At 36.5% G+C, this 14,867-nt stretch overlaps 1 protein-coding gene across 2 annotated transcripts in view; it reads right to left on the bottom strand.

Annotated features, from left to right (window-relative positions):
- Positions 1–776: 776 nt before the first annotated feature.
- Positions 777–14,867, bottom strand: part of TMEM245 (transmembrane protein 245) — a 98,826-nt gene continuing 84,735 nt past the window's right edge. For both annotated transcript variants that reach the window (XM_054816759.1, XM_054816758.1), the window contains 4 exons: positions 13,716–13,816; positions 11,718–11,892; positions 8,883–9,077; positions 777–7,878 (listed from right to left, as the gene is read on the bottom strand). In XM_054816759.1, the coding sequence (XP_054672734.1) occupies positions 7,833–7,878; positions 8,883–9,077; positions 11,718–11,892; positions 13,716–13,816 (517 nt within the window). In that variant the 3' untranslated portion in view covers positions 777–7,832. The remainder of the gene's footprint in view (positions 7,879–8,882; positions 9,078–11,717; positions 11,893–13,715; positions 13,817–14,867) is intronic.

Here is a 14,867-nt window from a genome sequence, read left to right as displayed (position 1 = left end):
GCCAAGGAGTTCTCACAGAAGTGCATATGCTGTGGGCTGCCTGATTATAGATGCATTTCTCTTGGTTCCAACTTAAAAGGAATTCTGAGCATCTTGGAAGACTTGCCCCAATTTTCATTGTGTTACTAGCATCAGTTGCAAAAAAACCCCCCACCTTGTATGGAACTAAACTAAACAAGGTTTGATGCCTTCAGAGCACTAAAGAGATATTAGCTAAAATTGACTGTGCTGTATGAATTACTTCAAGGCGATGATTCTGGTCACAGAACAGTGAGAGGGATGACAAGTGGAACATCAGCCATATCTCTTTTTAAAAGGTGTGAGCAGTCATGCAGGGAGGATTTGATCACTTTTGCTTTAGAGTCAATACAATCATCTAAAATTATGCTCAGAACCTAAACAACCATTTCCATTTCAGAGAGTAAGCCATGATGGAAGTAACTTGAATTACCTACAGCTGCTGAATGTCAGCTTTTGTAGGGCCTGGGCGCGTGGTTGTGTCACTGCAGGCAGCGTAGCAAGTTGCCAGATGTCAGCTGAACCATGGTTACTGATGGGGCAGGTGTCCTTTCTTGTCCCGCAGAAGACGTGAAGAAAAAAACCAAACAGTATGGCTTCTCTCAGTAAAAGGAAGTTATGGTCAGGGACTGCGGATCCGCTGCCGTATCTGTACTTCATCTCCAGCAAACCTGTTATTTCACCAGATTAACTACCACCTTTGTGGCTCATTCCAAAGATCCCACCATTCAAATCAAACTCCATTTTCTTTACATTAACAGCATTTTATTTCAAAATATATTAACCATTCTGTGCTTACAAAGGACTGCAGTGTGAATACAATATTAAGTTAAAAGCTTCTTAAACCTGCTACAAAAACCTTTTTTATTAGGAAGAGGACTGGTGCATACAATCAAAATTATTTAGTTTAAATACCTCTGCAGTCTACATGAGTACTTCTCAATCTTAACTCACACATTTTGTTCTGCCACAGATGGACACAGGGATTACATTTTCAATATTATACATGCAAAACCAGGTACTGTACCAAAACCAACAATGGTAACATTAGTTTTGAACATAGTTCCATTCGTAAGATGCATCACATGTACATTTACAGACAAAATTTGAGTCAACAGACAACAGAAGTTATTGCTCCAAATCCCCCCAGGTTGTGGGTAGGAATGCAGGCTTTAGAACAAACTGCGCTCTGTAATGCAAAAGATCTGCTGTTAGATTTGAGTAAGGTCTAGCTAGCCAGTCTTAGGACATGATGTCAAAAGTTTCTTTGGATTTGGTTTGGTGCAATTTACCAAAGGGAAAAAACCCCCGCCTTCCCTAGTCTTCACAACAAAACATCAAACACTAGTTAACATATAAATATATATAGGTAAACATCTAACGGTATAAAAAGTTGGTTTCCAACCACCACTGAAGCATAGAAAATTTGTTTTCAAAGGTAACAATCTGAACAAATTGTATGCTTGCAGAATATACCAGTGATGACACTGGAAACTGAAAACATCGATTTACACAGCCAGTAAGTTATGAACAACACAAAAATATTTTTTACTGATACTTCTTGAAAAGGCTTCAGTTTTGGGCTGAGACTGGCAGAAAGGAGGCAAAAAATCTGGATTTTGTTTTTCCAACCTTATGGCCTGGATGTCAGTTCTTAAGCTTAAGGAACTTTTGTTCTGTGGCTACTTTTTAGCTTTGTGATGCCTCTTACATTTAATCTACACCAATGCCATAAAAAAGTTACTTTAGGTCCTCATTGGATCACTGTATACAATAGTCAAGTGGCAAAAAGTGAGGCTAGGAAAAGAAATCAACATTTTTGCTCTAAAACCATCATGCTGAAAATTCTTCATATATATACATGGATGCTAGAGCACTCACTCTGCCTTTGTTAGCTTGCAAATGCATCCTGCTGCAAGCAAATATGCCCTGCTTCTAACTCAGACCTAGCTCTGGTATTGCCACATAGTGCTATACTCAAAGAATAATCTCTAATGCAATGCAACATGAATTATCTTTGTCCAAGTCCATCCATATGCAGAGCACATCAAGGATGCATTTACTTGCCAATTAGCAATTCCTTCCTGAATTGGACATACTATTTCAGTATGGACATTCAAAGCATGCCCTTCACATCCTGGAATCGATCCCAAATGAGGATCAAGCAATACTCTAATGTACTAAACCAGGTTCAAAACAAGATACCAGACAAGGTGTGGAAGAGGTTAAGAGACTGGGGAACTGAAGATGTATTTCACGACCTATTAATTTTGGCAGCTATTCAGTAGATGCGTGCAAATACTTCCAGGAACAATAATCTCTTAGCAATGTACTACTAGATGGAAGAACAGCTTTTCCCAACTTTGTATTAACTACAACAAAACAGTTCTAGTCACCCTACCAGTATTTGCTTGGCTCTTCCCCAACCTTTATCAAGTAAACATTAATTTTAGAAAACGTTGCTTATTTTCACTATATACAGGCACTATTTTGTTCTCAGATGTCTTAAAAACAAGATAGAACAAAATTTCAGTTAAAGTCTGAATAGGATAGACACTGCTCATATTTATACAATGCTGCATATCGATACATACATTTACAACCCCAATGTAGAGTCCTGAACATGCTCATTACTTCTGGCATTGTTTCTGGTTTCAAAATACCAAGTTCATTCTCTACATTGCAATTTTATTTTTTTTTTAAATTTCCAATTTTATCACTTAAAAGCAACTTTGGAGATTTTTACCATAAAGCACTAAGGTATTTTACTAGAAGTGACAGATAAACAGTATCAGGTTAAAGATCAAGCCTCCCTAATGTTTATTAAGAATTTTAGGCAATTCTAGTTTTGTAGAAATAGAAATAAGAAGGGAGTTGCCAAAGTATGCTTCACCAAAAATGTGTAAGAAATAATAACAGTAGTAGTAGTAGTAGTGGTAGTAGTAGTAGTAACAGTAATAATAATAATCCCTTTGAAATACAAGCCAGGAGAGAATTTATAAAGATGATGCATCCACGGATTTAAGAAATGCCATCTGTCACTCAGTAAAGATTATTTAATTGGGAAATCAATTTTCTATTGTACAACTGCAAACTTCGAGGCAAACAACTGCATCTCCAGAAGAATGCTACCTCCATTATTACACATAATGAATACTAAGTCCAATCCCAACAGCTTGCAGTACCTTCTGACGGAAGTTGTAGCTGGTACCAGAGGTAGTATCCATACAGGTGGCACTATCTGCAGTGACAAACTTAAGCCAATATAATAGAAACACGATGGTTGAATAAAGGCCATTTGTGGGAGCATCTTCTACTACTGATGCAAAGCTATAGAGTCTCAGCAGAATAATGGTATTTTCCCATCCTTAGTGTATCAGACTTGTAGGAAAGGCAGTGCTCTTTGCAGTATTCTGTCACCAGTCCTAGGGGCTAGCAGCATAGCAATTCTGCTGGTACTTTTACTGGGGAACAATTTTATCCAGTTTTGTTTTTTCAGGTTTTCTGAAAAACAATGTTTAACACTGCAGCCATACACATATTTCAGAAGTTACACTGATACCCACAGTGTATAATACTGGAGACAGCAACCAATTTTCCCTACACAATGTTTTTTTTCTCATTTTGTTTGATTAAACAGATTATGGATTTCCTAATCCAGTAATCACTGACAAAATACACTTAAGTATATCTTCCTCCCCAAAGTCTTGAAGAGAAGCCACGTAGTCCTTGAAATCAGACAAGCCTAAACCCTAGATGACCTGCAAATACATACCATTGTGCATGGAAATATCTGACTGCTATCTCCATTATTAGATATGTGGGTATCAATTTCATATGTATGACTATAATGTTAAACTTTTTTTTTTTTCTTTTAAAAGCAATCTTTCAAAATAAATCATTACTGCTCCCAACCAGTCATGGTGTATCTGTGCTTATAGTCACCATACTGTAGTAAGGCTGGCAAAACGAACGTGTGCCAGGCTCTCATCCATTGCAGTTTGTTGCTTCGTGTACTCAGTTAAGCCAGTATTTACAGTGACCTGAAGTTAACATGCTGGGCTGTAAACTGGCACACATTCACTTCTGCTAGCTCTGGTACGGCACAGTAACATTCAGCTAAGGTACAGGAAGGGGAGGAAGGGCTAACAGTGCAAAAACCAGTTACCACTAGCCCTTTGACACTACGCTTATTTGCAACAAGTCTGATTTGCTAGGAGAGAATGATAAAACCCAGCACAGTTGTATTTTACAATACCACGAGACCACATTGTCTTGGTTTACTACAAGACTTCCCTTCTGAATTCCAAATTGGTTTTGTTCAGACTGAGTACTAAATGTACTAAATACAAGTTCGTACTTGCTCCTGGAATGACTGTTCACAGTAAAGTTAAAGACCATCAACTCCTTGCCTGTAAGTATTATGAAAAAGATGGTCTCTCCTAAGAAAACTGTAGTTTAATGCCACTCCAGAAAAGGGTGTGTGAGGAGTTCCCCTCCACCTTTTTTCGTTTTGTTTTGAAACCCACAAGCCATCTAAAAGCTTATGCCGCTGCTGCCAGCTGCTGCTGGCTTTTGCAGATGAGGCAATATAACCAGGAACTGGTACATTGCAATGATCAGAAGCCAAAATGACCAGTTTGATTATTTTCATATAAATGTGAGATTGATCTAAACTAAACTGTTCTTAAAGAGGCTATGTTTTTTCAGAAAAGAATATAGATTGTTAAATATGCAAGGACAAGTTCTTCTATTTCTACTGGTAGTTAGACAGTTACTAAAGACAAACCCTAAATAATCAAGGTACACTTTTTCATAAGGTGATGTTTTGTTGTCTGTTTTGGTGTTGGTTTTTTTTTTTTAAACCATGGCAAAATTCAGTGAATATTTCATATTCTAAGAAGGTATTATTGGAGATTTTGTTTCTTCTTTTTCCTTTCTTTTTGGCAGTATACTGTTACTGTACTGCCACGGAACTATACAATTGGTTCCTCAATCAGGCACGGCACATAGCATGAACTCCTTAAGCTACATTTACTGAGAAAGACTGTACTACGGGTGGTTCTTCATGGCAAGTCTTAGCTAAATTTCAAACAGGAAGCATCAATATCAAGCTTCATTTCAAAGGAGGGCAAACTAACAAGACTACATCAGATATGAATTCTCTATACAAAATTATCTCTCTTCATGTTGGGAAAGGAACATTTCAAAATAGCAACATATCTTCTCAGCTGATTTTACTGATTTGCCACTATTGAAGATAACTGTCTGAAATACCATTTTAATCTTCACAGCAGAGACCCTTCTTTGATCTAAGGAAGGCAGGTGAAGGGGGAGGAAGAAGAGGAAAACTTAAAAACAAACAAAAGAATGCTTTATAATGACTCTTTAAAATGACTATGTTAAGTACCATAGGAATCTGAAAGATTGTCTCAGAAATAACTGGGATAGCAAATGTGGACAATAGAAATGTCTTGACCAGTGAGCAAAGAGGAACAACAGAAAACTGGAAATACATTAAGGATGCATATTTCTTGCTAGTAATCTTCTTCAAATGCTGTCTACAAGAAGCTATGATGAGAACACAACATTTCAGTGCAAAACCGTGAACTAAAAAAAGTAATATAATAAAGACGTTTCCCAAGTATCATGGTGGTCTCATTCAAGCTGGAGAGAGTGTTGCAGGAATACTTAGGGACAGCCTCAGGTTCTTTGTCATCCTCCACCCTAGCCAACAACAATTGTAAAAATGTGTTTCATTAAAGATTTTACGTGAGCCACAAAACCAAGGAAATAAAACCACAGGACAGTTGCGTACTTCAAGCAATATATCCTTCCCATTCAGTTAGTTGGAATGGACGTGTAGGTCTTTCAGAATTAAAAATATTAAACGGGATGTTTCCGTATTTCAATGAACTTGAGTCAAACCACTAAATTAAGCCTGATTCCATCCCCCAAACACATACCTGCAAGTTTGCAAGTGTAAAAATGGCATACTCGAAACCCCTCATTTAAGCATAAAATTTCATCAGTAAAATTGCAGCAGCTAATTTTGAGAATCTGAGGAGTAGGGTATTTGTGTCTTAATAAGCAGCCTGTTTATTGCAAACCGATAGCAGGACTTTCTTGCTTAGTAAGTATGAGAGTACTTTCCAATCACTTTCTATGGCAATGTATTTTTATAAACAATGTAAAAATGCATGCAATATATCATGAAAATAAGAGTCCTATCTATCAGTACTTCTGCAACTCGAGTAAAACAAATGTCTATATTACTGAGAGCTGTTTGTACACAAATTGTAGATACCCTTATCCCTAGATAAGAACAGATTTTTGTTCCAACAGTTGCATTACCATCAACAATAAATACAAGGCATATATTTTGTATATATCATTATCAATCAAGCTCTGAAAGAAATTCAAGAGAAATTACTAGAAACTGAAAGGTGGTTCTTTGGTTAAGCATGTGCATCTGCTACTTTGTATTCAGGGCCTCACTGTAGTTGTGGAAAAGCTGTTCAAGTATGAAATATCTACAAAAAACCCCACTTCCTATTTAAAAAAAGGATCCATTTATAAAGATCCAGTGTGCCAAAATATTTCAACAATCAATACAAAAGGCCTTAAATGTCACCACAACTGCAACTTAAGCAAAATTACCTATGGAAGAAAAGCACTAGAGGAGTTTGATGCTGTGACCTAGGCAACGCACCATTTCAGGAATTTAAAAATTCCATTTATTCTTAAGATATATCTTAATATATAAGATATATCTTATATCTTATTAAAATATTTGGCCAGAGGCTTACATGGCAAAAAACCCAAACTAAACGAAACCAAACCAAACCAAAATCCATACTCTTTCCGCTTCCTCTTTGGAAATAAACTTGAATTTCTTTGAACAGTTAATTGGACTCAGCCACAGCATTTGAAAACCAACATTAAACAATCCCCGTTCAACTTCTTCCTGTTACTGGAAGCAGACGGGACAATCATGCATTACCTCTGCCTGAAAACACTTAAGGCCTTTCATTAAATTTAGTTGACAAGATGACTCCACTGGGATAGTGAGTAAGCAGCAAAATACTATCAGATTTCACTGGAAATGAGGGCAAGATTTAAACTATTTAAACAAGTCCTCCTAATTTAATGTGAGGAAACCCCACATTTAACAATTTGCATGTCTACTAACTTCAGGAAGATATTAGAAATACCAGTCTCCAACAACGTTAAATTTCAGTGCATACAAGAGGATAATGTTTAAGTGTTATTATCAGTTACAGATGATGGTCAAAGCCTCAAAAGAAATACTTGAAGGAGCAGCAAATAATTATATTCTACCTTCACTTAACAATGAGTGGTTTACGCCTTTTTTGCCACCAGGTTAACTGAGAATAAATATTTTGGAATTAGCTTTCTTTAAAGCTACTGCAATTTAATAACACAACCCAATAAATAGAAGCCAAGATAGTCATTTCAGCAGACGAGTTAATGACTCCAGTGGATATACCTGTCCTCTTAAGTATTCTTTTTATGAAGAGAGAAGGTCTTCAAGGCCTTCAACAAGGCAGTTGAACTGTGTGTTAGTATGCAAAGCCATGGGAAGCAGACATTCTCTCTTGAAGAGGCAAAGTGCACAATAACGTAAGGCCGGCAGATGTTCGAGAAGTGGTTTCTCCTAACACCCAAGCTATGCTTCCCTGTGAGCTGCCCCTAGGCACAGCTGCAAAGGGACAGAAGGCCATGGCTGTTGTGAACTCAAGACAGAAGACAGCGATTCTCTCATGTTGAATAGGTTCAGCACAGCACCTTCATCACTCTGCAGCCATTTTCATCTCTTCAGGACTCTCTCTAGATGACCTGGGGGACAAGAGGGGGAAAAAAAAGTAAGACTCAAACCTGTTGAGTGATTACAAATATGTAGTTTCCTACAAATTAAACAGGAAACAAACACACATGCAGATTTTTGAGTGTACTGTGGGAAGCTCTACTGAGTATACGGAAAGTCTTGGAACATAACTTCTACAAGTCAGAGACTACGGACATGTCCAATTAGTGGTTTTTCTCCTAAGTTACCCACATGAAAGATGACATTATTCATGTGAATGAAGCAAAGGATTATTTCTGACAAGCACATAATCCTCTCTAAGATATATGTATGATGAGCTAACCTATGTAATTGAACAAGACAGCAGAGACATTAAAATGGCTACTGTCATTAATAACTTCACAATATGATTTCCAACTCTAATTAAGTATTCAATTAGGAGCTTATTCGTCCCATTTCTTAACTGTACAGTTTAAAGATACATTTCTATATTCCATGCTTGGTAACTTCAATAAAGATATTAATCAAGATCATACTTTTAATGGGAAAATGGCATCCAATGTTGTCTCATTTTTTGAATTCAAGTATGTTTGTTTACATTTTGCAGTGTTGTACAGTAACATATACAAATGCGGTTTTTGCAGGCAGGTCTCTTATTAAGAACAATGAACACTGACTATTAGATATCCACGAATAATAGTTTTACACAGAAAAAAGGATCTTAAATCATCTCCTAGCACAATGACAACTTATGTATTATAGGATACAAAGGTATTATCAGTGAATTTTCTAAAAGACCCTTCTGGAAGAAGCTGAGAGACATTAAACAAACATTTCAAGTTCCAGTGAATACTTTATCATAATTTTTATTTCTAGAATACAGGATAGCTGAATCCTCTCCAAATACTTCAGTACACATGTAGATGTGTATGCACACTCATATATAAAAGTCATGCACACATTCTCTATATCTATGTGTACATACACTGATTCATGTAAAAATATAATGCATATATGTAAGACATTTATAACTTACCGGTAAATCTGTAATGGCCATGCTGCTTGTGATGGAGTGGGCACTGAATTTGTTGGACTCACCAACATGGCACTATATATGTTGGAGGCAACCACAAGTATACAAAGTAGAATTGGTCCTATGATGGCTCCTTCCAGTCCCAGGTAATATGCTCCACCAGCTACTGCAAGACCTGTCAGGTAAGGATGACCACCTCTGGAATTATGGCACAAGCAGAATAAAATCGAATTAAGAACAACAAACAACAATACTATCAATTATGAAATGTTTTATTAAGCTTAGAAATGACATAGCTAGCTATAAATACCCATATTTACACTATAAACCGCTGTTTGAATTACTGCACAAATATTCCAAGTTGTATTCTGTGCTACATTTGCACAACAGATCAAACAATGTTTTATAGCATATAATAATACCCACAACAGAGTAGCTACTTTATAGACATATGCTGAAGAATGTCTGAAGGAGTCAATGGCAAAAACATTTTCATTTTGAAAACAGAAAGATGATTGATTGCAAAGAATGTTCATGCTTTATTGTCAAGAATTGTTAAATTTTAAGACAACTAGCCACATGAGCGCCCCTGAACAAACACATTAATTTACATGATGATAGCAACTTGCATTGCATCTTTCAAAGAATAGTTAGCATATATTCTTTAAATAAACAGCCGTGTTTAAATAAAGTCTCATTTTGTTACAAAACAACCCCTCAGATTGAGTGTTTGTTATCATTAGCCTTTAATGTTTTTAGATGAAAAAAAAAACCCAGATTTTTATGAACAGAATAATATTTACTGGGAAGTTGGGGAAAACAGAGCTTTTGGTAAGAGCTATTATGTCAGCAAGTAAGCCATGCCGTTTTTCATTCCCATGTTTCAGTTCAGATGCACAACACAAATCATATCAACAGCACTTACACAAAACCTGTTCATCAGGCTTAATCTGTATAGCTAAAATAATGATGGTAATATGGAATTATATAGGAAAAGTTACATCTGAAATTTAGCACCCAATTTTCAGGCAGTCTTTGCCTTCATCAGAACCATATGCGGAATGAGACCATGAAACATGACCTATTACATCATACACACCTCAGTCATGTATTACCTAGATCAAATTAAACCTACTGGTAGGGCCAGATTGTTTTTGAGGGGACAGACTTGACCTTAAAGTTTTATGTATCTCCAACTGCAGACACATGTTCATTTCTAAACCTTTAAAAACTTCAAATAATTTTTTTCCAGCATTTGCATCAGTTTAAATGCTCTTCTGGTTAGTTTGCTAAATTAGATGACCTGATGAAATAGGACTACAGTATAAATTTAATGCATTTAGAAAACCCTGCATAACCTAATTATAGCTATTTCAAATAGATTTAATCTAATCTGCAAGACAGCATGATGCTTACTGTTCTATTTAATGGGAACAACACAATTTTACTCCATTGTCAGAAAATCTATTCCTGCCACATATATTTTCTGGACAGTAAACAGAGCCTGCATCCCCTACAGTAAAAAAATGTATTCTAGTAAGTAGAAGAATTATTGGCTGGTTAAATAGCTACTAGCCTTAAATTTATCCATGATTTATTGTTGGAAAAAATTCATAATTTCATTATACTTTACCTGTTAGCTTTAATGCACGCACAATAACTAGTGCCACAGTCTATGAAAATTATTATTAATATTGTGCATATTATGATTAGGTTCGCTCTGTTCAGTGTAATTCTATTTGGTGAACAAAAATACTACTTTCTAACTTAGCACAGAACTGAAACACTTAATGTCCTTATTCTACATTACATTAATTATAATAAAAATCAGCATAAATGAGGGACTAGTACCAGCATGTAGCCTGGACCATGAAGTTCTCAATGTAAACGGTTTGCTAGGACTGTTTTTGATGATCAAGACTGAAGCAGTGACTAGAGAAGAACTGCCTTATATCTACATTGTACATGGTTGTGAACATATCTTGCACATATGAAACTTGACAGTTCATATCTTTGCCAGCTCTGTTGAACAGTGCTGCTTTATCTTCTAATCTGAACTGCGTAAAAGGATTCACTAGATATTTTAGCAGCAGAAATTGTCAGTGGACATTTCAGTTGCATTCCAGATACAACTGCAGACGTTGACTTTGTCTCCGTAGTTTGGAGTTTGTTTCTTTGTGTACAAACTCAAAGCTAAAACCAGGAGAGATTTCAAATACACAGAGAGGCACACAAACACCTTGCAAGATTTGCCAAGAAATCTGTGCCTCCCTCCCACAACAGGAAAACAGCACCAGCCACTGTCTCAGTAGAAGCCTATCTCCAGTTTTGCGATTTCATCTGTCTCAACACATTTAAAGATCAATCCATAATCAATAGATTTTTACAGTGGGGTATGATGACACAACACAAGGGCCAGCTTCAAAAAGTCCTCAAAATTCTCACAGTCCATTCTGAAAAATTATTTGTTTCAGGTCCCTAACTAGCTCATCGATTTCTTGTTTGTTCTGTAGTGTCATGTGGCATTAGGTGATATAAAGGAAAATGCTTCACGTCTTTAGCCAATAATTAGGTAAATAGCAAAGTCATTCTTAGAATTACTTTAGCAACCAAACAGTTGATTTTGCTGACTTAGAGAACGAGTTCAAGCCCTCTGAAGTGACAAAGTTCACAGAAAAGAAGCCTGGGAAAGTAAAGGCACTTAAGCCAGTAAGACTTCTTTCTATGAGGTATGCTTGAACATACTGTTCTGCATGCAGCAGAAAAATAAGTTTAAAGTGTCTATGATAGTTAAGCATTTTTGCAATACTAACTTTAAAAAGTCTTCAATGTACTTACCCTGATATATCTGAATAAATTGCTGTATCTACAAAATAGGTTGGCAAGAGGTGAAAAACCAAGAGCAAAATGGCTTTGCATCCCTGTCCTTGCACAAGCCACAAATCCAGGACTGCAGGGATGGCTGCCCAGTATGTCCCCAGAAATGGCACTGCTCCAAGGATTGCTGCTAATGCTAGAGCACACAGAAGCAGAGGTGAGAAAAAGACCAGAGAAACATATTTCAAACTTTATTTACAGTTAAATTCTGACACTTTTGCCACACTGGTAGTCCCACTTCTGTCAACTGTTGCAAATAAGACACTGAAGAAGTGCCACATAGGGCCCTTGGTGTTTTATAGCTGTGGTTTAGGAAAAAAAGGAAATTACACTATTCCCCATCCAGAAAAGCTTCACCAACTGTCAGTCATAAGGAGTTACTTCCAAAAGAGGCACCAAGTCAGAAAATTTAAAGTTATACCAATCATGCACATTTGAAACTTTTACATAACTACAAATTAGCAACTGTGTGCAAGAAAGTATACAAGCAGAAGTCCCACTGTAACTTACTGATCTCCTGTAGTCAACCATACTAACGTAGGTAGTACTGTGAGAAACCAGGCAAATATAAAATCCATGACTGATGTATTTTCTGTATGCACCATGTACACACAGGCATACACCCTTCTGATTATACAAATACCTGTTGTAATCTAAAGTGATGCAGTACTGCTTTCATTCTAATTTAATGCAATGGGAATGAACACAATATAAAAAATAATTAAGTTTTTTTCTCTTTTTTGGTCTCATTAACCAGAAAGCAAAAACTTTCAAGAGTTTGCATGCAGTTTAAAGAAAAAGAACGATTATCTTCTAAGCATGTCTAACAACAACCAATGCCTTTAAGGTAGTTGCACTTTACAATACAGCCATTTCCTATTGTATTTGTTTTTGTTGCTTTACAGCTTCCCCTTTTGTTCCCTTGTACATGAAGGTACAACCTTTTTTTAAATTGCTATTATTATTATTAGGGGAAGAGAGGCAAAAGAGGAACAGAGGACATTATTTTTCAGTGAAAACTGTTCAGCCACTTCCGAAGCTAAGATTAAATAATAACAGAAAAGTAGAGGCTGGTAATACAGTCAGGCAACAGTACCGAGAATAAGAAGCATGCTTCTATCATGCATTTTCATGATACCACATCTTCCTGCATTTAGGCATCCTGAAAAATCAGCACCTGTCAACTATGGAAGAAACAAAAGCCAAGGCAGGCAGAATGAGGTTAAAACCTGGAAAGACTTGGACTAAATAGAAGGGAGAAAGAATTACATCCAGCAAAAGAAACAGGCAGGAGAAGTAAAATAGCAGGCAGGGAATGTGTTTGAAAACAGAAGAAGGCAAGGCTCAAAGGTAAGACAGCAATCAGGGACTTCTCTCCACCCTGCCCATGGCCAGTTGCCAGCAATGCTACATACATTCACAGTTGGAACTAAAGATTTTGAAAATACGAGCTATGAAAAGCTGTACAGTCTTCATGAAATAATTAGATCTAGGGTAGTTTAAATTAAACTTGGAAGAAAAAATCAATACTAAGAAGTTCTTTGGAACCACAATGCATATCACAGAAGTATTAAACTTATAGTATTTTCATCATGGGGTTTGAACAATAAACAGGAAGTAAAAATGAGGTTACATATTGAACAGGGAATAAAGAAAAAAAATCTGACTAGGTACTCATTAAGTTCATACTATATACTGAGTTCATCGATACACTCAGGTGTTATGATAAAAAGTAGCCAATCCTGTAATTAGAAACCGTCTTAAGATATTTGCACAAATCAACCATATTAAGGTTGCCTATACAATAATAATTCTGATAGTTGCTAGCTTCTGATTTAATGTTTTCTAAAAAGAACTTCAAGACTAATCTTATCAGGAACATTAAATCCTACTGATCTTGTACAACAAATAATTATGTAATATTATCTATAAATAGATTATAATTGTTCAAAGTCTTACCAGATGGTATGAAGACTATGTTAATCCCAAATATAGTGTGAGTCAGCCAAGTGTAGAGTCCATAGAACCCAGCCATTTTGAGGGAAGCATCAAATACACCTCTAAAACAATCAAAGAATCTCTGTTAAATTTTATTGGCAATAGGATCCTGGGAACTATAAAGATATACACAAGCTGCTTTGAAAAACTGCAAAGCTGTTAGTGCCACAAATAACTCAAAATGTAACACTGGACCCTTTATGCATTTGTTCCCTATGAAAAGAGTAAGCACCCTTCACATCTGTCATTTAAGCCATTTAGGCACAAAAACCCCAGCCTGTTCTTTACTGGACAATGGGTTCCATGATAAACTCCTTGAAAGAAACTGCTCAAGCATCAGACCACATCCTCTGTCAAAAATAACCTTTCATCTACGAAAAGCAGTAACATTCTACACACAAACTAGTTTTTCTTTGCCCTTTTCCACTTTTGTTTGTTCATTTTCTTTACCTGCTTACATTTCTATACCTGCTCATTCTCATTGGATTAAAACCACTGGTCTGTGAAGTGAAATAGGCTGATTAAACTCTTACTTTCCTACATACTTACATGGCTTTCCGGATGAAAATAATTGAGCACTTCAGACTCATTACTGGATTTTAGCCTCAATATCTTTATATTCCTAGCTTTTAGGTTGCTTACTAGGTTACATTACTAAAAACCAAATAGAAAGTCTGGTAATCTAATTCAATCCTGCTGAATCTACGTCCAACATGCTGGCCACAAAACAAAGTTCTCCTCCCTTACGTGTGACCACAGATTCATGAGACAGCAAACAGGCAGCTAAGTGCTCTATCATTTTTACAGCGCTAGCACACTTAAACATGTGGAGTATTCTATAACTGAACTGAAAACCTGTGCCTTAGGACTACAGTCACAAAAACTATACTCTATAACGGGTATATTTCACCACTGTATTATGCCAGTTTTTCACCCTTATTTGAGAAAGGCATGAAGTTTCCTCTAACCACTATTTTAGCTTGGATCAAAGTAACCAAACTGTCCCTGAGTTCCTCTCCTCAGAGCAGTCCTACCAGTTACATCATTGCAAAAGTGGTGCCGCGCACACTCTCTTAGCAAAGAGAATTGCAAAGTTTGCTGAGGTTAACTTCC

Source organism: Grus americana, chromosome 2 (assembly GCF_028858705.1).
Source record: "Grus americana isolate bGruAme1 chromosome 2, bGruAme1.mat, whole genome shotgun sequence".
Taxonomy (NCBI): Eukaryota; Metazoa; Chordata; class Aves; order Gruiformes; family Gruidae; genus Grus; species Grus americana.
This window is presented reverse-complemented; position numbering and strand designations above follow the sequence as displayed.